The sequence below is a fragment of the Bufo gargarizans genome, chromosome 9, assembly GCF_014858855.1.
Source record: "Bufo gargarizans isolate SCDJY-AF-19 chromosome 9, ASM1485885v1, whole genome shotgun sequence".
NCBI lineage: Eukaryota > Metazoa > Chordata > Amphibia > Anura > Bufonidae > Bufo > Bufo gargarizans.
This window is the reverse complement of record NC_058088.1, coordinates 186,624,582-186,651,149: the sequence shown is the minus strand read 5'-3', so window position 1 is coordinate 186,651,149 and position 26,568 is coordinate 186,624,582. Positions and strand designations below refer to the sequence as shown.

Genomic DNA, 26,568 nt, shown 5'->3' with positions numbered 1-26,568 from the left:
TAACAAAAAGACATAGTCTGACGTGTACAACCTCCTTATTCCATCTTTTGTTGCTATATGTGTTTCTTGGAAAGCTGGATGACAACCAGTGTGGTCATTTTCACTGCCCACAATAGTTATAAACCTGCTGTCTACGGACCTGAGCCCCTAAATCTGCCTATTTATACAGCTCTTTGACAGTGGGAAATACATCAATGCATTACTCATGGGTTTATCTGAATTAAGATGTCTGGGCAAGTTGGCTAACAAGCCCAGTGGAAACATTATATCACAGAGATAAATTGGAGTTTTAACAACAGGAAATGATAACTCTCTATCTTTATATTTTGGAAAAACGCTTTAATTTGTATTCTTAGTCCCATGGGGCCAATATAATACAGCTCATATTGATCACTACAAGCCATTTACCCTCTGGATCACTCTTGATTTGTACAAATAATGACTGGAAACCAGAGGTTGCCAGGAGCTCCCTCAGAGCTAATAACCAACCCTATACTAAGGATAGCTACGGTCCAATGTCCTCCCATAACAGTCTTATATTGTAATTATAGAACTGCTACTACTGTATCTTAGATGGACGATGTATGAGTAACCTTAGCCATGGGCCAAGCACTCACTCACACAAAGCACTGATCAACTGGAGCTATAAAGACAACGAATGATAAACTAGCACTTGCCATTAAAATTAACTCTGCGTATGTACTGTAAGAGCAGCCGTCCATCCATAGGATCCATCCTGTCACAGACGCCAATGCTTCCAGCACAAAGGTCGATGTGCATATTGTGTAAGGCATACGCCATGGCATACACTGCATCAATGACAAACTGGACTTTTCCCTCTTGTTCATAAATGGAGTCTCTGCTAATCCTCTCCTCTCCTGCAATAAAAAATGCGACACTGGATTAACGTATTTGACCACTTCCAGAACCATAAATAATCACTTCCCCCACAACTCTTTGTGCTTTCCAATGAGCAAAAAGGAAAATTGCTCTCCATCCCAAAAAAAGGAGATTTTTGTATAACTTACCAGTTAAATCTCTTTCTCGCTCTTCCTTGGGGGACACAGACCTTGGGTATAGCTCAGCTCCCTAGGAGGCGTGACACTAAGTAAAACTGTTAAGCCCCTCCTCCATCAGCTATACCCTCAGCCTGGAGATAGAGGCTACCAGTTGCGTGTCCAAGTAGTGAAAGGATAACAACCAATAACGGAAACAACCAGCCAGCAACCCAACGGGGCGCCAGACCATAACCCTGTAACCAAACACAGAAGGGTGGGTGCTGTGTCCCCCAAGGAAGAGCGAGAAAGAGATTTAACTGGTAAGTTATACAAAAATCTCCTTTTCTCGCCCATTTTCCTTGGGGGACACAGACCTTGGGACGTTCAAGAGCAGTCCAAGAAGGGAGGGACCACAAACCCAAGGCGGAACACCACCAGAGCATCAGGAAACCGCTGCCTGCAAAACCAGGCGGCCCAACGCAGCATCCGCTGATGCATGCGTATGCACCCTATAGAACTTTGTGAAAGTGTGCAGAGAGGACCAAGTGGCTGCTTTGCACAACTGTTCAGCCGAGGCCCGATGCCTCTGCGCCCAGGAAGCTCCGACTGCTCTGGTGGAATGAGCAGTGACGCCAAAAGGCGGAGGTCTGCCCTTGGCTCGATAAGCCTCAGACACCGCCAGTTTAATGAAACGGGCAATAGCCACCTTGGAGACCGCCAACCCTTTGCGCGAACCCTCCGGAACCACAAACAGGGAGTCCGTGCGCCGAAAGGACCCGGTGACCTCCAAGTAAATCCTCAACGCCCTGACCACATCCAGACGGTGCAGTTCCCGTTCTCTGGGGTGGGAAGGAGAGGGACAGAGCGACGGAAGGACGATGTCCTCATTGATGTGAAAGGCGGAGACCACCTTTGGCAGGAAAGTCGGGACAGGCCGAAGCACAACCTTATCCTGGTGGAAGATCAGGAAAGGTTCGGAGCAAGAAAGAGCCGCTAACTCCGACACCCGTCGGAGAGACGTGACGGCCACAAGAAAGATGACCTTGCAGGACAGAAGGCGAAGGGAGACCTCCCGTAAAGGCTCGAAGGGGGCTGATTGGAGCGCCGAGAGCACCACATTCAGGTCCCAGGAAGGAACTGGAGGGCGGTACGGCGGAACAGAGTGAGCCACCCCTTGTAAAAAGGTCTTAATTGGCCCTAGAGGGGCCAGGGGACGCTGGAGAAGAATAGACAGCGCCGAAATCTGACCCTTCAGAGAACTGAGGCACAGCCCCAGGTCCAGACCCGACTGGAGGAAGGACAGGATTGTGGGAAGAGAAAACCGGAGAGGTGGGATGCTCCGGGACTCACAGAACCCCAGATAGGACCTCCAAACCCGATAGTAGATCCTAGAGGATACGGGCTTACGAGCCCGGATCATGGTGCGGACTACGTCCGCGGAGAAACCCCGTCGCGTTAAGACGGCGGTCTCAATAGCCACGCCGTCAAACGTAGCGAGCCTAAATGCTCGTGGAAGATCGGTCCCTGAGAGAGAAGGTCTTCCCTGGAGGGCAGTGGCCACGGTGCGTCTGCCAACAGCAACATTAGGTCGGCGTACCAAGACCGGCGGGGCCAATCCGGGGCGATTAGAATCGCGGGGACGCCCTCTGCCGCGATCCTCCGAAGAACCCGTGGCAGGAGGGGAAAAGGAGGAAAGACGTACAGAAGGGAGAATTCGCGCCACGGAAGGACGAGCGCGTCGGCGCCGTATGCCTTCGGGTCCCGTGCCCTGGCCAGGTATAGGGGGACCTTGTGGTTGAATTTGGAGGCCATGAGGTCCACGTCGGGGCGACCCCAGCGAAGACAAAGGGCTTCGAACACCTCTGGGTGCAGGGACCATTCTCCCGGGTCGATGGTGGACCGGCTGAGGAAATCCGCCGCCCAGTTGTCCACCCCCGGGATGTAAATCGCAGATAAGGCCGGCACGTGCGTCTCCGCCCAGAGGAGAATGAGGGTCACCTCTTGCATCGCTGCGAGTGCCTCCCTGATGGTTTATGTATGCCACAGCCGTGGCATTGTCCGATTGGATCCGAACAGGGTGGCCCTCAGCAGATGGGTCCAGTGTCTGAGGGACAGAAGAATCGCCCTCAGTTCCAGAATATTGATTGGAAGTCTGGACTCCGATAGAGACCAAACGCCCTGGACGGACCGGGGAGGGAAACCCCCCCCCCCCCACCCCCGTAAGCTGGCATCTGTGGTAATCACCAGCCAGTTCAGTGGAAGGAAGGACTTCCCCCTTAGAGGGATATGCAACCACCAGCCGAGGGAAGCTCGAGCCAGGGGAGGCAGAAGAAAGGTCCTGTCCAGACTCCTCAGTGATTTGTCCCAGGCCGACAGAATTGCCCTCTGAAAGGTGCGGGATCGGAATTGTGCGAACGGCACCGCTTCGAAACAGGCAACCATCTTTCCCAACAACCGCATGCTGGATCTGAGGGAAGGGCGGTGATGACGGAGGAGACTGCGAACCGACCCGCGAAGGGCCAGACGCTTGTCCGACGGAAGGCGGACCTCCGCCAACTCTGTATCCAGGAGCATCCCCAGGAAGATCAGCCGTCTGGAGGGGGTAAGGGAAGATTTGGGGTGGTTGATAATCCAACCGAACCGCGTCAGGGTCTCCAGAGTGAGTTCCACACTGCGGGATGTCTGAGAGAAGGAGGGTGCCTTGACCAGGATGTCGTCCAAGTATGGGAGAAGAAAAACACTTCTTGAACGTAGAAGGGCCAAGACAGGGGCCAGGACCTTGGTGAACACTCGAGGAGCAGTCGCCAGACCAAAGGGAAGGGCGACGAATTGGAAGTGATCGTCCCCCACCGCAAAGCGCAGGAAGCGGTGATGACATGGAGCAACCGGAACGTGGAGGTATGCATCCTGAATGTCGATTGAGGCCATGAAATCCCCTCTTTCCAGGGAGGCCACTGCGGACCTGAGAGACTCCATCCGGAATCTCTGCAGTCTGAGAAAACGGTTCAGGCGTTTTAGGTCCAAGATCGGACGCACTGAGCCTTCCTTCTTGGGAACCACAAAGAGGTTCGAGTAGAACCCCCTGAACCTTTCCGTCGGAGGCACGGGGGCGACGACACCCTTGTCCATTAGAGAGTGAATGGCCGCGAAGAAGGCGGCCACTCGTACGGGATCTCGCGGAGGACGGGATCGGAAGAAACGGTCTGGCGGAATGGACGCAAATTCGATTTTGTATCCGTAAGATACAATCTCGAGCGCCCATGCGTCTGAGATGTGGGCCCGCCATACGTTCCTGAATAGGAGAAGGCGGCCCCCCACCCGGGTGGGTGGGGGCGCACCTTCAGGCAGAGGGCTGCTGGCCTGTGGGAGCCCGTGCAGGCTGGGACTTGCGCCAGGTAGGTTGCGTCCGAAAAAACGGCTTCTTGCGTCTATCCTGGGCTGGGCCAGAGGAAGAAGAACTGGCCGCGGGTCTAGACCCGGTGGGCTTGCGAAAGGACCGAAAACGGGACGAACCAGCGCGACCACGGGGGGCGCCCATTGGCCTGGACTGGGGGAGGTGAGTACTCTTCCCACCCGTGGCCTCTGATATAAGTTCGTCCAGACGGGTTCCGAACAGGCGGGAACCCGTGAATGGTAGGCCGGCCAAAGAGCGTTTGGAAGCGGCGTCCGCCGCCCAAACCTTCAGCCAGAGTTCCCTCCTGACAGAAACTGCCAGGGCAGAGGAACGGGCAATGAGGGCACCCACATCAAGGGAGGCCTCACAGATGAATTTTCCGGCCTGAACAATTAGTTGGGCTAAGGAACGGAGGTCCTGAACAGGGACGTCCGACCCTAACTCCCGTTCCAGTTGCAAACCCCATTCAGAGACCGCTTTGCCAACCCAGGCGGAGGCAAAGACCGGTCTAAGGGCCGAACCAGAGGCAGTAAATATGGCCTTGGAGAGGGATTCCGTACGACGGTCCTCAACAGACTGGAGGGAAGATCCTTCCTGTACAGGAATAGTAGTGCTTTTGGACAGGCGAGCCACGGGAGGATCAACCTTAGGCGGGGATGTCCACGTGGTCACAGAATCCGCTGGAAAGGGATAACAAATGTCCAGCTTTTTGGGTGTAATAAAGCGGACGTTAGGCCGAGTCCAAGCCTTGGATACCACAGAAGAAAAATCAGCGTGTATGGGAAAAACCTTGGAGGCCTGTTTGGGGCGGAGAAAGGACACGCCGGCCTGTTCAGAGCTGGGGGGGTCATCGTGTAGCTGAAAGGTATCACGGATGCTAGTGACAAGATGCCCCACCGCGGACGCCAATTTGGACGGAAGCTCTGAGTCCATGTCCACGTCCGAATCCGCCAGTTCTCCCTCAGAAAGCGTATCCCTTTGAGAGGATAGACTTGACTGAGCTCGCACGCATGGCGGAGAGAGCGAAGCATCTGGAGAAGATGTGCGCTCAACCCTTGAACGTTTCTGAGTATGCCGGGCCCTGGAAGATTCGCTGGGAGGCAGGGAACCAGTGGGGGCGGCAGAAACGGTAGTCCCAGCGGGTGCGACAGGGATTGTGGCAGCCTGCGGGAGAGGCGGTCTATCCACGAGACGGCCCACTACGTGTGTAAGGCTTTCCACCGCCTGAGACAGAGACCTAGCCCAGTCAGGGGGTTCAGAGGCACCGGGGGGCGCAGCGGGAAGCGGGCCCTGCACCGGGGCCTGACATGCAAGGCAATGCGGCTCAGATTGCCCACGCGGAAAAAGTTCCTTACAGGCGGTACAGGCATGGTACCAGGGTTTGGGGGCACCTGTGGGATCTGACATGCTGAAGTGTGGTTGTACTCTAATATAGAGACCACAAAGGGTTATAGCAGCTATAACCAGGAGGGTTAGGAGAGGGTTAACTGTCCTACCAGTGCCTCAGAAGAACGTCAGGAGATGGCCCAGATCAGCAGCAGCAGAGAAGCAGTGAACAGCAGTGAGCAGCAGAGAGCGCCCACTAGGGTTGCCACCTTTTCTTCAAGCCAAACCCGAACAGAAGGGAGGGAGGGCCCCCTTCCAGGCCCCGCCTCCAGCCACGCCCATGTCCCGCCTCCAACCATGTCCCGTCTCCACCCCTGGTCGCTGTCGCACCGCAATCGTTACGCCCCTGATCCCATGCCTGCGCTGTCCCTTTTAGTATTCGCTGCAGGCGCGGGATTTACGGGACGAAGAGGAGAACTTGGACGTCAATCAACTGGACATGGGCGTGCCACTGCCAAAGGGTGAATAGACTGAGCCTCTAGGTGCTGCAGGAACGCCCTCATAGCACCTAGAGGCTCATTAGCATATTATAAGTCTTTATTTTAAGAGAACGGCGGCAGCGGCAGGGAGTTATAAAACATGATGTTATGTAGTATTAGCACATCGCTAACCTCAGTCAGCTACATAACATAACGTTTTTTCTGATGATTGACAGATTCAGAAACCTGTTTAAAGGGCTTCTGTCCCCCCACTAAACTCTTTTTTTTGGCTTCTTATAATCCCTATACTGCGATATATGAATACATAATGTTATTAGTCATTTTGGTTTAGTAGATAATGAATAAAACAGACTTTTATAATATGTAAATTACCTGTCTACCAGCAGGTAGGGCGGTTACTTGCTGGTAGCAGCCGCATGCTCTTTTCATAATGACGCCCCCTCCTCATGTCGATTGACAGGGCCAGCGAACGCGATCGTTCTCTGGCTGGCCCTGTCTGGTATCAAGATCTCGCGCCTGCGCCGTAACGGTCTTCAGTTGGTGCAGGTGCACTGAGAGGAGGACACTTGATCGGCCGCTCCATCCTCAATGCGCCTGCGCCGATGACGTCACATCTACACCCGGCGCAGGCGCACTGAGGATGGAGCGGCCGAGCGAGTGTCCTCCTCTCAGTGCACCTGCACCAACTGAAGACCGTTACGGCGCAGGCGCGAGATCTTGATACCAGACAGGGCCAGCCAGAGAACGATCGCGTTCGCTGGCCCTGTCAATCGACATGAGGAGGGGGCGTCATTATGAAAAGAGCATGCGGCTGCTACCAGCAAGTAACCGCCCTACCTGCTGGTAGACAGGTAATTTACATATTATAAAAGTCTGTTTTATTCATTATCTACTAAACCAAAATGACTAATAACATTATGTATTCATATATCGCAGTATAGGGATTATAAGAAGCCAAAAAAAAGAGTTTAGTGGGGGGACATAAAACATTTGAATTGTGTAATTGTATGTAACAGTTTCTATGTATACCTTTTTAGAAGTGAGTGACAGACTAGGACAGGTGTCAGGACTCAGGAGTCAGGACTGTCTTGGTCAGGTTGTCTGCATGTAGGGCACAGTGGGCACTTGGCTGGCCACTACATGGGCAGGCTGCTGGAGCTGGGCTGGAGAGGAGAAGTAGAATGATTTCTCCCACGGAGCTCCCTCTGCCTCTCTCTCTGATGTCATCACTTCCTGTTCCTTATCAGAGAGAGAGGGAGGGAGGGACTGGGAGGCAGAGGAGGAGCCTGAACAGTGAGTGAACACACAGCGCTGCCTGGCATCACTGTAGACTGGAGGAGGGAGGAGGAGGAAGGAGGCTCGGGAGCGCTGCGCTCAGCTGATCACCCGGAGTGACAGCTTAAATATGCGATCGGAGTCTTGGTCGGACCACACTGCAGTTTGAATGAATAATCCTGTGCCCGGGTCTAAGAAAGGCTTGTACCCGGGCACAGGATTACAAACCCGGACTGTCCGGGTGAATCCCGGACGGGTGGCAACCCTAGCGCCCACAGAAGCCGAGCGATGTACACAGGAGGTTAGAGTCCCCCACCGTGTCCCAGCTTCCTGTCAGGAGTGAGGAAGCGCGGGAAACCTCAGCAGAAAGCGCGGGGAACAAGCTCCGCCCCCTCCAGCGCTTGAAATGTCTCCTGTGAAGGAGAACGTAGCTCCGCCCCCAAAATGACGCGCGGAAGCCCCGCCCCCTGCCGGGCCCGCTAAGCCCCGCCCCCCGTTCTCGGCGGGAAGGGGGAGAGAGAGAAGAGAAAAATGGAGTCAGCCCCGATGAGGGGGAGGGGGGGGGAGAAAGATAGCAGCGTGGGGGGGAAAAGCGTGGGGGTGCTGAGGATGCTGCTGTGCTGCATTGTCCTGCAGATGAGCGCTCAGAATGAGCGACCACGGGTGCCCCCCTTACCCAGAGGGGTAGATGCTGCAGATTGGGACGGGGTATGGGCTGGAATAGCCATCTCACCGTGCGACGTCTTCACCCTCAGTCCTTTCCAGCAGGGTCGCCCCTTCAGCCACTGGCACCGCAGTGGCAGGAAGCTGGAAGAGGGGCTTGGCGTGCGGGCGACCCCCTAGCTGGCGGGATGTAGGGGAGCCATTGCTGCCCAGATTCTCCTATTGCTTCTGTGGGGGAGGCAGCAGTGCAGATAAGTTGGCACTGGCGCAGCTCAACCCCGGGAGAGCAGAGAGGTCAAATGCGTCTCTGGTATCCCTAGGAAAAAATAAAATAACAAAATTAGAAGAAAAAGTAAAAATAACAAGGAGAAAACAGCCCTGCAGTAGCAGGGAGTGTCTTGCCTCCTTGGACACTAAGCTAAAACTGGTAGCCTCTATCTCCAGGCTGAGGGTATAGCTGATGGAGGAGGGGCTTAACAGTTTTACTTAGTGTCACGCCTCCTAGGGAGCTGAGCTATACCCAAGGTCTGTGTCCCCCAAGGAAAATGGGCGAGAAATAATGTTTTTCCTTAAATTGACCTCTACCTGTATCTATTCCCCACTGTGCCTCATAGGCATAATAATAATCCTAGTGCCATAATTTCTGAAAAGGCTAATTAGGTTGTTAATTTTTTAATGGGCTTGGGCTTAAAATGTTAACCATTAGTACTAGATTGCCAACCTGCCATCATTACAGGACGTACGTATATTCATTTTTAATTGCATAGTAAAGTGATCATAAAAATATAGTGTGGTGTCAAATGTGCAGGTTTTGTACAGGGTGTTTGATGTTTCCTTTTATGATCCACACCTCATTTTGGCAATTGAACGGAGCCAGCACGTGTGACAGCACCCATAAAAACGGCAGCGAGTGATTTGCACTTTTTTAAGTCTCTTCCAACACTGACTTGATCTTGGCATTGGAGTCCTATAAACACTTCAGTACCCGCGCCCACATGAGGATCCTCTGCTGGGCCAATGTAACCCTGTATTCTTGAGGCCTGATTACTTGTGGCTATCACTAAGCACCCCACTTCCCTGTCACCGAAATGTTTTCTTTGGCCCTTGCCTTCCACATGGCTATGCCTTCAGCATTCGATTAAAGGCTAAGCAGAGCAACTAGAAGTATAAATTATAGGGGTATTTTAGTTGTGAGACTTTTTCCCCAATTCACAGGATAACTATTAGGTCGGTGGCAGTCCTGCCACGGATCATGAGGACACAGTACATCTGGGGGCCCACGGAAATGAATGGAGCGCCAGGTCAGGCATCTGCACTGCCACTTCGTTCATCTCTATGGGAGTTCTGGAAATACCAGAGCGCTGTACTTGGCTGTCTTTAGAGCTCCCAAAGAGATGAATGGAGCAGTGGTGTGCATGCCTGACCTGCTGCTCTGTTCATTTTGAGGCGTCCTGGGGGGGGTATGAGGTCCCTGTTCTTGGTGGGGTTCCCAGTGGTAGGATCCCCACTGATCTAATAGTTATCCCCTATCATGTGTATTGGGGAAAACGTCTCACGACTCAAATATCCCTTTAATTTATGCTTCCTTTACGTGACCTTACAAAGACACTAGTTGCTCTGCTTAGCCACTTAATTGAATGCTGAAGGCATAGCCATGTGGAAGGAAGGATAGGGGTTAAAGTCCAACAACTAGAATAGCCCTTTAATTTTGCATTAATTACACTAATAACACTATGGTACAGTGGTAAACTACTGATGACATTTACTATCATCAGACACCCAGCATATGCCTTATGAGAAAATAACAAAATACCAGTGCACTTTCGCCTGGCCTCTTCCTGTTGAGCAGATCGGGTCAATTTGCATTTAAAATCATCTTCCCAAAATTCCGCAAACCATATATTACGCCGATTGTTCTCCAGTGTCCGGCTGATAAAATACTGATCAAATCCTAACACGAAGAGAAAAAAAAGGTAGCATCAAGAGCAGATAATCAAGAGAAAAAAATTTAAAGTAAATTCATAAGGACACCATTTATGTACCATCAATAGATGCTCTTTTTGGCAGAATAGTCACAGCACCTTCTGCTACTTCTTCCTGATCCAAAATAGGAGATGTCTTGGATCCCCAGCTGTCGGATCCCACCCACAAAAAATGTCCTGTCTGATTTGCTCGTTGGGCTGCCTCTAAGACACGCCTAGAGGGAAAAAACGAATACAGCAGATAATCACTTCAATGGAGCCGCAAAAGATGCAGACAGCACTCGTGTGCTTTCCGCATCCGTTGCTCCGTAAAAAAATATTTAGAAACAGATGAATTAAAAGTTTACAACTTAGGGTCCATTAACACGTCCACAAATGGGTCCGCATCCGTTCCGCAATTTTGCGGAACGGGTGCGGACCCATTCATTCTCTATGGGGATATAAAAGATGCGGACCGCACACAGTGTGCTGTCCGGATCCGCATTTCCGTGCTGCGGCTCCGCAAAAAATAGAACATGTCCTAAGACAAGAAAAGGCAGTTCTATGGGGGGTGCCGGCCGGGTGTATTGCGGATCCGCAATACACTACAGACCTGTGAATTGACCCTAAACAGTATAGGAACATATCAAACTTACTTGATGTCATCTTCATTGGCAAAGATAATAATGCCACGGGCGTTAGGTGTCTCCAGCAGCCGTCGTATGACTTTATCAAACTCTCCAGGACGAGGCTCCCGTGGAATTTTGATAGACTGAGCAATACAAACCCCCCCTGCAGGACAAAGCAAATACAAAGTATGTTCATGTCTTACAATATTAATGATATTGTACTTACTTTCTACAATGACAGTTTAGTTTGTCTACTCACCAGCTTCACGAGAGATCTGTACAAAGGCTTCCACTCCACTTTCTCCATAATTGCCCTCAGATGCCAATGTGGACACATAGTTCCATCCAAGGGCCTTAACGATGTCCACCATGGCTTGTGCTTGGTAGGAGTCAGGCGGCACCACACGAGAGAAGAAGTCATATCGGTTATTGTCACTGAGCTCGGGGGCGGTGGAAGCATAACTTATTTGTGGAATCTAAAAAAGACAGAACTGAAAATCAGACACCAAAGGTTGCCACACTGAACAATGCCAAGTAGGGTCTCCAGATGATAACCTGATTATAGGGCGTCCACCGTTTGACAGACTCTAAAAAGTTTAAAGGGGTGTTCCCATCTGGGACATCAATGGCATATCGCTAGACGCATGTGCTGCTTGCTCTCCATTCACTGCTATGAGATCTCTGAAAAGAGCCAAATCAGCTATCACGTATTTTCAGAACTCTTATAGCGGTGAACATGGAGGGGGAGGGAGGGGGGCGGCTGTGCATGCATGGCTGCTCTCCTTTCATTTTGGGTGCCCCGTTCTGGAGACAGGAGTTCCAGAGGTGGGATATGCCATCAATATCTCAGATTGGACAACCCCTTTTAAAAGCAAAGCCACATTTTAACCCGTTTACATATATAATGTTAGGTACAGCAGCCGAAGATCTAAAAGGAAAGCTGATTTCTGGATGTAAATGGAGTACATTGCTACATAGTTACAATCCCAAACTCACAGAATAGTTATAAAAACAGGTGGTTACACTGCAAGATTGTATCAATTTTCAAAAGCTAAGCTATTCTAATTGTACCTGCAATACAGTTTAATGCCAGATTTACATTTTACAAGCTTTTTACATGTATGAGTGGCATATTTTAATCAACTATAAGCAATATATGGTATTATATATGGTAGTTTATCTGATTGCTTTGTGCAATTATTACGGTCAGTGGAAAATATCTGAGGCATAATAACTGCAGTATACAAGCTCTTCGACATCAGTGATAAATGAAGAATTTACAGTCACTTAATGGGGATTTCTGGTGGTGGGGTGTTAAAATAATAATTTACATTTTATTTATGAAATGGAAAGCCCACTGATTTCCATAGAAAAACGTAAGATTTAATCTCCCCTGTGGTGGCTCTGCAGTAGAACTGAACGCTCACAGCTAGATTGCTCCAAATATTGAAGCGGCTTCCCAGGCTACTGATCGGTGAGGGTCCGACACCTCGGTGATCAGCTGTTTCTGTGCAGCCTTCGGCACCGGAACTAGCTCTTGAATGGAGCAGGAAGCACCGCAGCTCAGTTACCACTGAAGTGAATGGGAGCTGAGCTGCAGTAACCCGACACGGCCACTACACTGTGAATGGAGCTGTCTGCTTCTTGTCACAATCAGGGAACAGCTGATTGGTGGGGGTGCAGGGTGCTGGACCCTTACTGATTGGATATCAGTGCCCTATCCTGAAAACCATTTAAAGGGGTTTTCCAGGTTTTTTTACTTTTAAGCAAGTGCCCACAGCCTGCCTGCTGAAGAGTCATACTTACCTGCCCCACACCGCTCCAGTCCTCTGCTGCCTCCATCTTCCAGTCCTGCGCTATTTGATTATGGTCACATACACCACTCCAGCCAATCATTGGCTTCAGCGGTGATATGGCCATAAGCAGTGCATCACCACTGAAGCCAGTCATTGGCTGAAGCATTGCATGCGACCGTGCCCATGCAGCACCGGATGTAAACAGTGCGGGGACCGGAAGAAGTAGACGGCAGAGGCGGCGCCAAGGACCAGAGCGGCGTGGAGCAGGTGGGTATGAATCTTCAGTTTAAGCAGGCTGTGGGCCCTTGCCTAAAAATCATTATAACCAGAAAACCCCTTTAACGCTTAGGCTATGTTCACATCTCCATTGCAGATTCTGTAAAAAATCTGGGACAAAATGGTGCAGCATGTGACGGTAAAATGCTGGAAAACCCGACGAATCCAATTATATTGAAAAAAGACAGGCACTGTTCGTTACCATCATTTGACAGCTTCAGCGCTTCCGTTGACTGCTGTCCGGATCCAGAAATGCGGATCGCACTTCCGGGTCCGCAATTCCGTTCCTGATAAAAAATAGAACATGTCCTATTCTTGTCTGCAATTGCGGAAAAGATTAGGCATTTTCTATTATAGTGCCGGCGATGTGCGGTCCGCAAAATGCGGAACGCACCTTGCCGATGTCCGTGTCTCACGGATCCGCAAAACACAACGCAGATTGAAGTGCTGGGGCGAACACAGCCTAAGTGCAGGTTCAAACCTGACCACCAAAGGGTCTGTGTCATCACAGCAAAAAAATTCCGATAGCCCTTACAAACCGATGATTTTACCAGGGTAAACAACGCCCGGCCAGGCATGTAGTGCTTACATGGCAGTCATTCAGATGAATGGCCATCAATGTAATAGCCAGAACAGTAAGTCTGCGAGAATGGGAGACACTCAGCTTTCCATTCTGATTCATAGAAGGGGTCCCTAAAACGGCATATATACAGGGGTGGTCTTTGTGTGATCTTACCTGCTTTTACTGAAGAATATAAAACATTTATTGACATGGCGATTGAAAGAAAAGGTCAAGAATAAGAGACAACCTCTTTAATATTTGTTGTGTATAGAAAGATGCATATGGTTGATTTTCTATGGCCTCATATACTTCTATGGTTTTATTTATCCCGATTTTTTTATATATTAAAGATCACGACTGGAAATAATTCTCTTGCAAAAAAAAAAAAGGCTTTAGCATCTGTATGTGTATCTCTTCTCTGACACACAAACATAATCCCTAGTTTAGCACATGGAGGGTGGGTGTCATGAACTACCCACATAATCTCTAACCTTGCATCCTGCCAGTGAAGCCAGAGGAAGCCTTACACTTTTAATTTGATTACCATGAGCACGTCCAGCCTAAATCATTACACGGTCTGTATCCTGACACACATAGTCATCCACAGCCTGACACAAAAAGGCCCTTAATGGTGTAAGAATGCTGTATACCATATACATACTATAGTAACGCTGATTGTAGACATTAGTGGGGTCATTTATTAAGACCGGAGATTTATATGCGGGTCTTAATAAGCCTGCGCTGGCGGTGGATGCGCCTACGTTATATAGAGGTGCTGGCCTCTACATAACTTAGGCGCATGTTCTGGTGGCGTACAACAAGCTTAAACCTATGCCAGTTTCCTTGCTGGCATAGATTTAGGCCATTTTCTATGCCAAAAACTGGCGTATAAAATTATAAATGAGACAGACCAGCCAGCCTGCCCCCCTCCTTGTTGCTCCCCTTTGCGACTCAATCTGCAACAAAAATACGGCAAAAAGTGGCGTACTTTGCATCATAAATTACCTCCTAGATGTTTTTTTTTTGCTAGCTTCTACAATTGTCATGAGATACGCCATAAATCTAGTTTCTAGGGATTGCATAACACAATATGGACATCTTCCTAAAAATCCAAAAACGCTGGATTTTAGGCTAAGCCTTTGCATTCCTAAGAAAAAGAATATTGGCTCCAGTCTGCTAGAGCGAGAAGTACATTACTGTCCAACAAAAACGTGTTCGTAGTTAGCACTCATTCTCTATAGATGACACGCCGTCTCCTCCTGTGAATGATGGAGGCACACACTGTACGGCCTTCTTGTCTCGCCCTAAGGGTACTTTCACAATTGCGTTTTTCTTTTCCGGCATAGTGTTCCGTCCTAGGGGCTCTATACCAGAAAAGAACTGATCAGTTTTATCCCCATGCATTCTGAATGGAGAGCATTCCTTTCAGGATGCATCAGGATGTCTTCAATTCAGTCATTTTGACTGATCAGGACTGGAGATAATACCGCAGCAATAAATGCCGGATACGTTTTTTCGGATGACACCGGAAAGACGGATCGGGTATTGAAATGCATTTTTCTGACTGATCAGGCATTTTTCAGACTGATCGGGATCCTGATCAGTCTTACAAATGCCATCAGTTGGCATACGTTTGGCCGGATCCGGCAAGCAGTTCCGGCGACGGAACTGCTTGCCGGATCACTCTGCCGCAAGTGTGAAAGTAGCCTAAGCAAGATATTAGCACGGCATTCTGCCTCCTCGTAAATGCTGGGGGCCTCGATATTACTGTTCCCCTGTAAATGACGGAGGCGCAAAGAATACTACCTCCCTACCTATTTACGTAGATGATGTAGGCACCCATCCTTGTCAATGATGAAGGCACAGAAAGTACTGACTCCCTGCAAAGACAGACCTCTCTGTCTCCTCTAATAAAAGATGGAGGCACAGAGAATATCATCTACTTGTCCCCTTCTATAACAAGTTAACCACAAGTTGTCCCCAGTGTCTTTACCGGTGAATTATGAAAGCCACCGGCATTTATAATGAGGCTAATGACATATGTGTCTATATCAATTACAAATGTGATAAAATTGTGTTTTGATTGACCAATTTAGTAACAAAGATGTAAAGAATTTCAAATTTAACTCTACCTCCATTTCCTGCATTGTGACCATTTCTAGCTTCCGCTGTACTGCAGCATGTTACAAGCCAAGTGCACGCTAAGGCTGCGTTCACATGTCCAGCACGCTGGATGTCGGCCAGAAAGAAAAACGTTGCATGCAGCGTTTTTTTGTCCTGCTGAAACCCGGCATTTATGCCACAAAGCACCTGGATCACCGCCGGACCCCCCTTTTAGTCAACAGGTATCTGGCGATAAATTGTACGATCCGGCAATGCAGCATCCAATGAAATCCGTCAGTCTCCTCTCTGCTGGATCCAATGTCGCAGATGTGAACGTACTCTTACATAATAAACAGTGGTTGGGCTTATACAACGTGACTGTTGCACGCCCCTGAAATGATTCTCCAGGGAATACAGTCACTACCTTGTAAATCGTGCCGTCATTGGCAGCCATGGAAGGACAGGGCCTACATGAAAGATGATTTTACACGTGGAAAAGATTAACAACAGATAACGCCACCCACCCCCCTTTGCCAGACCTGTAAAGGAAAGATTACTGTACTTACCTGCTTCCTGGCTCTGGCTCCCTCGATGTCAACATCAGGTTTGACATCACCGCAACCTATCACTGGCCACAGCAGTGACCGGCTTTGTTTACGGCATGACAAATGGTCACATGACACAAGGGGATCCAGTCTCCGTCGTGGTCAGTCATTGGCTGCGGCGATGTCAAAGCGGATGTTGACATCGAGAGAGCCCAACGGAGCATCATAGGCATAGAGGAGAAAGAGCAGGGAGCCCGAGACGGGAAGAAGGTAAGTTATCTTCCCTTTATAACTCCGACAAAGTGGAGGTTGCCAAAGCCCCACCACCACCACCATTCTTGCACAACCCCTTTAAAGGGGTTCTCCGGGAATTAAGAAAATGAAAATATGTAAATATTACTTTATTATAAATATATTCCCAAATACCTTTCAGCCTTCGTTATAATAGCTCGTTTTATCTAGGGAGCGATCATTAGGAGAAATAAAACTGGCCGCCATCCTACTAATACACATAAAACCTGTCCTAATCACACAGGAGGACAATTGACTTCAGAGCACTGAGATTAAGAGCTGCCTCATCCTCCTCTCTGCTCTGCTTGTCAGGGATTATGGTCCTGAATACAGTTTAATAAGATCTTCAGCTGAATCTCTGTAGGAATTGAGCTCATAAGAAGACATGAAGTAGAGAGAGGACGGGCAGGACAGACGGTGGTAATGGAGACTGCATACAAGTGCTGCTGCTCATCAGCCACTTCCCCAGCTCCTCTCTGTACTTCATGTCTCCTCGTGAACTCCATTCCTACAGAGATTCTGCTAAAGATCATATTAAACTGTATTCAGGATCATAATCCCTGACAAGCAGAGCAGAGAGGAGGATGAGGCAGCTCTTTACCTCAGTGCTCTGAAGTAACTTGTCCTCCTGTGTGATTAGGACTGGATTTGTGTGTACTAATAGGACGGCAGCCATTTTATTTATCCTAATGATCGAGCCATTATAACTAATGAAAGATATTTGGGAATATATTTATAATAAAGTAATAATTAATATTTTCATTTTCTTACTTCCCGGAGAACCCCTTCAAGGAAGAATATCATATTTTAGTCTTTCTGTACAGAAAACAGCTTCTTGCTCTTGTGCTGTTAATGAAGGGAAAGGATATGATGTATAAAAATCAATAAAGTCAAGTTGCAAAATCGACACAGAAAAAATGTTTGTTTGCTTTTTTTCCTGTAGGACTCGATCCAAGCAAAGCACCAGAGGCTTCTAAAAGCAACAAAACCAGGCCCAAATATATAGCAGACAAATAACATGACGTAATGAACGATAGAGGTCTAAAGCTACCCTCGTTGGGGCTTATTTATCAAGGGACTTGTGACTATTAATTAGACTTATAGATAGTCGCAATCCTCTTTTTGACTGGCCCATGTGTATTAAGTCGCACTCCGGCCCTGGCAAATTTACTAACATGTAAGCCAATACCATTTTTTTTATGGTGAAGCAGACTGCTTCCTATACAGTGGTCCACCACAAACAACTCTTACCATACAGTATACATTTTTGCCACTGGCTAATGGACAGCATATGCCACTGTATGGCTGTAGAGTGGTGTACATCATAGGTATAAATCAGGGCAAATACTCTCGACATATACACCCTGAAATATACCCAGAACAGAGCTTCATCCACCTCCCATACTGGCAAAACAGCACATAACAAGTCCGGGCACGCTACCCCTGTAAGGCCTCATGCACACGACAGTATTTTTTTATGGTCCTGCAAAACGGGGTTCCGTTGTTCCGTGATCCGTTTTTGTTTCCGTGTGTCTTCCTTGATTTTTGGAGGATCACCAGACATGAAGGAAAGTGAAAAAAAATCTAAGTTTAGTTTGCCATGCAAATGATAGGAAAAAAACGGACGCGGATGACAATCTTGTGTGCATACGTGTTTTTTCACGGACCCATCGACTTGAATGAGTCCGCAAACCGTTGTCCGTGAAAAAAAATAGGACAGGTCACATTTTTTTTCACGGACTGGAAACACGGACGCGGATGACAAACGGTGCATTAGCCGAGTTTTCCACGGACCCATTGAAAGTCAATGGGTCCGCAGAAAATCACAGAAAACTGAACAACGGAACACAACAACGGTCGTGTGCATGAGGCCTAATAGCGAGCAAATCCTAATAAAATATTAATACAGCAATCTCCATTTTACTCCATTACCACAAGAATGGATCAGTCTCCTGAAGGGATCTGCACATATACTTCTTGTTCTGAACAGTTTTGCCGGTTTATTCACCAAATGAGCAACATTTAGTCTCAGAACGTACGGCATTGGCTCTAATTATTCCCCTATACACTGGAAATCCACCATTCCAATTTCTTGGGGCCACTAAATATTATACACTTCTCTTTAATTTCACCACTCAAGTTTTAAATCACAACAGATATAAGAATAATAAATAAAACCCGAGTCCATTCACTTTGTCCTGAACTTCTTTCTAGGATCGCCGCGTTATCATGCATTTACATCCATGTGCACTTGGCTGGTGTTCTGTCTCTGAGCTCAGTTCACACATGCAGGATGCCGCACCTCGCCATGCAACGCTTCAAGGGCCACGCCCCCTTTATCAAGCTTATGCTATCACTAGGTTTCATGCATATTTAAATACCCTCTTGGGTGACGTATCTCAGTATATTAAAAATATATACATATATATATATATATACACACACACACCATATATATAGTTTTTTCGCTTTATAAGACACACTTTTTTGGCCCCAACGGTGGGGGAAAATAGCCGCGTGTCTTATGAAGCAAATACTAGTGAGAGCTTCCATTATGGAAGAGCTCACTAGCATGCATTAGGTGCCGGGAGCCCGATGCTCACCCACTCTAGTCTTCGTTCCTGGGCCGACGCTACACTGTCCTGACCGTGTACAGCGGCTTGAGAAGACAGGGGAACGCGACTTCTCCAGAGACCACCGAACGTGGAGAGGAGCCGAGGGCGCAGGAGAGGTGAGAGGAGTTTTTTATTTTAATCAGATCTGAGGTCTGATGGTGTTCTAGCAAGGAACTCTGATTGGGGGGTCTGACATTGAGGGCTGATATAAGGTCTGATGGGGGTCTGACATAAAGGGCTGATATAAGGTCTGACATTGAGGGCTGATATAAGGGCTGATGGGGGTCTGACATTGAGGGCTGATGGGGGTCTGACATTAAAGGGATTCTGTCATCAGATTAGTGCCCTATAAGCTAAACATATGGCCATGTCGGTGCTAATAACACGAATCCTAAACTGCCCTTATTAAACCTGCTTGTGGTTCTATTAGCCCAAAAAACAGGTTTTTATAAGCTGTCACTCACCTACTTAAGGTGCCCAAGGGGTTTTACGTTAATCCAGGATGCCTGCCTGCACCCCTCGCCGTCTGGTGCCCAGCGCCGCCTTCCTCACCTCAGCGCCGCCTCCTCAATCCACCCGCTTGCGCACTAGGCTCAGCCTGATGCGCCGCGGACTCCTGGCAGCGGCTTCATTGAGCGAAGTGCGCATGCGCCGGCCTGATGTCCCTTTAAGGGCTGATCTGAGGTCTGATGAGGGTCTGACATAAAGGGCTGATATAAGGTCTGTTGGGGGTCTGACATAAAGGGCTGATGGGGGTCTGACATTGAGGGCTGATATAAGGTCTGATGGGGGTCTGACATAAAGGGCTGATGGGGGTCTGACATTGAGGGCTGATATAAGGTCTGATGGGGGTCTGACATTGAGGGCTGATATAAGGTCTGATGGGGGTCTGACATTGAGGGCTAATATAAGGTCTGATGGGGGTCTGACATTGATGCCTGATGGGGGTCTGACATAAAGGGCTGATCTGAGGTCTGACATAAAGGGCTGATCTGAGGTCTGACATAAAGGTCTGACATAAAGTCTGATGGGGGTCTGACATTGAGGGCTGATATAAGGTCTGATGGGGTCTGACATTGAGGGCTGATCTGAGGTCTGACATAAAGGTCTGATATAAGGTCTGATGGGGGTCTGACATTGAGGGCTGATATAAGGTCTGATGGGGTCTGACATTGAGGGCTGATCTGAGGTCTGACATAAAGGTCTGATATAAGGTCTGATGGGGGTCTGACATAAAGGGCTGATAAAAGGTCTGAAGTGGGTCTGACATTGAGGGCTGATATAAGGTCTGACATAAAGGTCTGATATAAGGTCTGATATTGAGGGCTGATCTGAGGTCTGATGGGGGTCTGACATAAAGGTCTGATGCGGGTCTGACATAAAGAGCTGATCTGAGGTCTGATGGAGTTCTGACATGGAGGGCTGATATAAGGTCTCATATAGGGGGACTGATGTGATGTCCTGATATTTATGGGTGTCTGATCCTGATCCGAGGTCTGATGAAAAAAAAGAAACTTATTTTCCTCCTCTAAAACCTGGGACACATCTGGTGCGTCTTATAAAGCGAAAAATATGGTGTATGTACATATATTTAAAAATAACACGTCGCATACACAGTATATGGGTGAATATGGATACTAAATGTCAGGAAAACACTAAAATCACAGATCTCATTTAGGCTCTTTCAAATCCAAAATACCTCCCTCTGCAATAATTTCTTAGCGTCAACTCTTTTTCGTCATCACAGCAGTCTATATGCTCTAATATCTGCCATCTCAGTTAACTAACATTGTGTTTTTTCTCCCATAAATGTTTCATAACAGTGGTTTCGCCATATTTCTATTTTTTGTTGTTCAGTTTCACCTTCTTTCCTTTATATACTTTAAGAGCTGACTTATGTGCATTCAGTGAATTTCATCGATCGGGAGGTTAGCCCAACATAACCCGTGCCACAAGGGTATTTAAAAAAATAATAATTGCTGATCTAGCATCACATGTACAAAAATGTATCATCCGAATCTTTTCCACAACATTTTGGCTCCACAATGCTCCTTTCTCAAGGCTCATTGTGCAGATGCGGTCAATAAACCATCATAATTTTTCAGAAGAAGAAGTCTGTCTACTGTTCCTTCTGCTTTGTTTGGATCAATGTCATGGGTTTTGTAGTTCATGTATAATAAAAAATTGCCATAGCTGTATTGCAAATTCATTATATACTTTGTCTTTCAGTCCCTCGTCATATTCAGGATCTGTTTGGGTTGGGATATGCCATCTCAGCTATGTGCCTTTGCACATTTTCAGCTGGTGACATTCACTGACAGCAAGCAACAATTCTGTAACTGGCAAAAAGTTAAAACACAAAGGGGGCTATGTACTAACAGAAATACGTCTATATTAGGTGTATTTCTGGTGCAGATTTGTGCCGCAAAAGTTCTTTTCCCCGCTCACGCCAGGTCTACAAAAGTGGGCTCTGGCGTGGGAAAAGGCCGGCAGGCCCGTCTCATCTCATTCATCATTACCTACGCTAGTTTTAGGCATAGAATATGGGCCAGCACCTCTACATAGCATCAGCGGATCCACCGCCAGTGCAGGGCCTTATTAAGACTGGCGCCTAAAACGACGGTCTTAATAAATGACCCCCAAATTATATTTCATTATACAATGACTAAACCAGTTTTCATACCAAACTAAGTGATAGTATATCACTGCGATATATCACTACTATCTGACTGCCCTAAGTGTGATCCCCCTGAACCCTAAAGGGGCTGCAGTACCTTTAGCTTTTCCTATGTGCAGAGCCACTCCTTACCAGAGGCAGAGAAGGGCAACACAATCACTGTCCCTTTAGTTCTGGGAATCACCAGGAGTCCCAGCAGATGGACACTCACTGATATACCATAATTTAGTATGGTGGAAATAGCCATTTAAAGCTTTATTTGCATACAATGGGAGGTCTATGGGTATCTACAGTGATTCACTGACGTATGGCTATGCATTCACTGGCCTTATAAAAGTTATAGTATAGGTATAAAAAATTTAAAGAACAGAACTGATTCATTCAGCTGCTGAATTGGATCTAACAAAAGAGAATTTTGAAGAATTTCTTACAGCAAACAGTCTCAGCACGTTGGCCACCATGATGGAGACTGAACTGGCAGAGGCTCCGATAACTCCGACAACCCTCTCCGGACGGCTGAGTATGGCAGGTTCTCCATTGGAGCATCGAATGTCGGAGGTGTCTTTCTGAATCAGAGCTTGAACAAATGTTAGTGACTGCTCCAGAGCGTAGGTGTCCCGAGAGCACGTATCTAAGATACGCGCGCCAAGCGTCAAATTCGGAAGGAGTTCGGGATCCCCATTAATTTGATCCAGTGCATATAACATAGCTTCCATTCGATGAATTCCGGCTTCCTTCTTTATTTCTCCACATGGGACTCCGGCAGGTCCCTTTGCATGAACTGGAAACAGACCTCCTAATGTGATGTCCCCATCTATCTTAATTGAGTGAGGCTGAGTATTCTGCTGGGCCTCAGCTACCCTTTGCAAGAGGAAGAAAAAGAAGAGTGCTCTGGGCAATGGTGGCGGTCCCATATCTTTCCGAGATCCCCTCCAAGGAGGACTGAAAATCCTGTTGTATCTGTCATTCAGGCTATATCCAATAACGTACGATTGGTAGCTGTCTGCGGAGAACAAAGAGATGAGAATTGAAGAAGGTCCTTCATATTTGCAAAACAAGGGTTTTTAGGCTAAATGATGAACTGGACTCGATAGGGAGATGTGATGATGACTGATGGGGGTTGTTATTAAAATTGCAGGGGTTATGAGAAGTCTGTACAGTAGGAAGAATGAGTAGATGGGGAAAAAGGGAAAGAAATGGAGGAAAATATGAAAATAAATGTATCCGAACCTTCAGAGGATACAGAAAGAGGGGGTAGAGAGAGCCGTACAGTCAGTTCAGAGTCCTGCCAGTGACAGTGTGCCCGAGGCAATCTCTGCATCTATTCTTTAAATCCTATTTATAACTAAGAGAACCCACAGACTGCACAGCTTTCTACACAGTGCTCATCTGAAATCTAGTAACATAAATGTACATCTCCTAGAGAACAGGATGCAATGGAAAAACTGCATATACACTGCAAGAGGAACACATCATAGAGGGCATCTATAGCCCCTGATGAGTCCACCAATGTGACACAGGACACATATAGCCTCTGATAGGTACAGAGAGGACATATACAGCCCTGTAAATACCGTATTCCCAATGTCACTGCAGCGCTGTAATAAAGAGAGCACGACATACAGATCTAGCAGAGCTGGATTTGTCACTTAACTCTTAAACTATAAAGCTCTCGCTAAGGGTAGGTTCCCATAGAGTGTTTCATAGGAGGTTATGAGACAGATTTCCCTGCAGGGTTTTTGTAGCAAAAGCCAGAAGTGGATTTGAAAGGACGTGGAAATATAAAAGAAGGGAAAACACACAGTAAAACTGAATTATATTAATTAAATTAAGGTAATTTAAGTCTGCCGTGTGTGAGCATGGAAACCCAGCCTTAGGGTGCATTCACATGACCGTTTGTATTTTGCAGTCCACAAAGATTTGCGGTATTTTTTTGCGGTGTGGACGGATCACGGATCCATTCAAGTCTAATAGGTCTCGATCCGTCCCAGGCCGCCGCACTGACGTTGCCCGTGCATTGGGGACCGTAAATTGCAGGTCCCCAATGCACGGAACGGCCGCATGCATGAGGCCTAAGACGGCATGTGTTCAGGACCGTAAGAAGAATTATGGCTGAATAGGCCTCAGATGATCTTAAAACACGGAACACTCTAATAAACAGTTCACAATCTGTGACTCTGGTCCGCCTGGTTCATCAGGAATGCTTCTCCAACATTAACGAGCTGAACATAGAGATATTAAAGCCGTTAATGAGGCAATGAGACCTATAAACCATTCAGAACACCACACCACACCACAAGCCTAATAATGACAGACCCAAAAGCTGCTTGTTGACGGTTTCCCATTAGCAACAGGCATCCTAATCAGAAATACTGCACAACACTGAATATAAATACTTATGCAGGACACCAAACATTTGTAAAATAACTCCTCTGACACTTGGTGATAATATTTGGAAACGTGGATGCAATCTTTGCTTCTAAATGTTACCACCAAATTGGCTTCATGACAGAAATGTCTCATTTTGTGTTGCAGTACTGCAGGTATTAAGAAGACGCTGGTTATTAGGTGTATTGGACAGGGGCCATTTCTCTCTAAAATAAAAATAATAAAACTTGCCCGTCAATAAAAGTCAGTGGAGGAGGAAGTCTTACTTATCTCACCGTGCTAGAATCCTGGCTCGCTGTGAATTGTATCTGCCCCACACCACATTTGTTCAGTGCTTTAGACGCTTTTAGCCCCCTTGTTTTTCAATGGGTGTGGCTTAGAGGGGAAGGGGAGTGGCTTAAATTGGTGCAAAGTAAGCCAAGCATTGGGTGTGTGAAGTTAGACAAAAGCGTTGCCCCAAATTTATCATACACCATGAGATACGGTGATTCATTCAGGTACATAGTTAGACTGCCTGGTCTCAGCTTACACTATTAGTAAATCTGCCCCACTGCATCTTTCTCAAACAACCAGTTTTTTCCCCCCGGTTTATACCTATTTTTAGGAAAGCATAGAAAAAAATAATGCTTATTTATTTTATGCACTTGTATAGCGCTGACATATTCCACAGTGCTATAGTGCCATTAGCATCACGCTGTCCCCAAAGGGGGCTCACGATCTAAGGTCCCTATTAGTCTGTCTTTGAAGTGTGGGAGGAAACCGGAGAAAACCCACGCAAACACGGGGAGAACATACTAACTCCATGCAGATGTTGTCCCTGGTTGGATTCGAACCCAGGACCCCAGCGCTGCAAGGCACCAGTGCTAACCACTGAGCCGCCGTGCCAACCACTGAGCCGCCAGTGCCAACCACTGAGCCCCCAGTGCCAACCACTGAGCCCCCAGTGCCAACCACTGAGCCGCCAGTGCCAACCACTGAGCCGCCAGTGCCAACCACCACTGAGCCAGCCACTGCTGCCAATATGGCTACCATTATAGCTCCCATAGAGTATGTCATCAAGCTGTGGGAAACTCCCAATATCTAGTTATCAGTGATAAATCCCTTACTAAGGCCTCATGCACACGACAGTTATTTTTTGCGTCCGCAAAAAAAAAACGGATGCGGCATCCGTTTTTTGGGGAGGATCCTTTTTTTCCACGGATCCGTTGTAATAAATGCCTATCCTTGTCCGCAAATGTGAAAAGAGTAGGATATGCACTATTTTTTTTGCTGAAGGGAAACACGGACAACGGACGCGGAACACAAACGGATGAACTATCAGCATTTTTTTGCTGACACATTGAAATGAATGGGTCCCCATCCTATCCTCAAAAAAAAAAGGAACGGAGGCCGAGAAAAACAACTGTCGTGTGCATGAGGCCTAAGGCTACATGTACACGACCATATGTGTTTTGTGGTCCACAAATTGCAGATCAGAAAAAAAAAATGGATGACGTTCCGTATGGCATCCGTTTTTTTTTTTTTGCGGATCCATTGTAATAATGCCTATCCTTGTCCGCAAACTAGAAAAAAATAGGACATGCACTATTTTTTGGGCAGGCCAATGGAACGGTCATACTGATTTTTTGCGGACAGCACACCCATTGGAATGAATGGGTCCACATCCTATCCACAAAAAAACGGAACGGACAATGAAACAAACAACACTTGTGTGCATGTAGCCTTAGCCTATTGCAAAATATCTTTGCTCCATTAATTGCAAGATATATATATATATTTCAAGGGTCTCAAAAAGCTAAATGTCTAAGCGACAGTGGGTGTCACCAACTTACTAATAACCAGATGAAAAATTGCTGAAATTGGTGATTTCTGAATTTAGGAGTAATTTCTATCTGCTCAGGTTAGTAATCAACAGTCTGAGCATTGCTAATTCAGAACATTAATGAATGTGAATGCATTGCCCACCAAACAGAGAAAGTACAATCGCCTCAAAATCACAGGCACATCGACAGATGGATATAAGCAGTAAGTGGGGACCGTGTAATGGGAGCTGATTTCTATAGATATGAATGATAAATACATCATGAACATGCAATTTCCATCAGCGTTTAGGGCATCTTTGGTGCAATATCTATATCCATAAGACACAAGGGTTAATAAAATCACACAAGCCGCATCCATCGCTGCTACAAACGTAATCTCCCGCCTAAAATAAACCTGTATAGTGAAAATGAATAGAATATACCTTCATGATCTCTGCTTGCATTAAATCACTAGGAACCTTCATTGCTTCCTTCCTGGTCATGGACGGAGATGCAGGGCTCGTTACAGTACATGCCGCTTATCTGTTGGAACAAGCCATCCACCTGTGTGATTGTCAGATGACAGGACAGATTATTATGCCCTGGAAGTAAACAATACCGTTTTCTATTGAGTGACAGCTAGCAGAGATCTTGAAAACATTAAGAAATAGGCACAGAAAGTATTTTTTTTTTTTACAAAACTATCATTTGTCATCAGCATCTCAGGTCCGATCATAACTCTTTAAAATAAAATTCGGAAATATTGC

The 26,568-nt window shown here is 47.3% G+C and overlaps 1 protein-coding gene across 1 annotated transcript in view; it reads right to left on the bottom strand.

Moving 5' to 3' along the window:
* Positions 1-22,565, bottom strand: part of LOC122946258 (metabotropic glutamate receptor 6-like) — a 34,555-nt gene extending 11,990 nt beyond the window's left edge. Inside the window, exons 1-6 of the mRNA XM_044305754.1 lie at positions 22,043-22,565; positions 11,006-11,222; positions 10,774-10,909; positions 10,199-10,353; positions 9,970-10,107; positions 678-878 (exon numbers count right to left, since the gene is read on the bottom strand). Of these exons, the coding sequence (XP_044161689.1) occupies positions 678-878; positions 9,970-10,107; positions 10,199-10,353; positions 10,774-10,909; positions 11,006-11,222; positions 22,043-22,525 (1,330 nt within the window). The 5' untranslated portion in view covers positions 22,526-22,565. The remainder of the gene's footprint in view (positions 1-677; positions 879-9,969; positions 10,108-10,198; positions 10,354-10,773; positions 10,910-11,005; positions 11,223-22,042) is intronic.
* Positions 22,566-26,568: the final 4,003 nt, after the last annotated feature.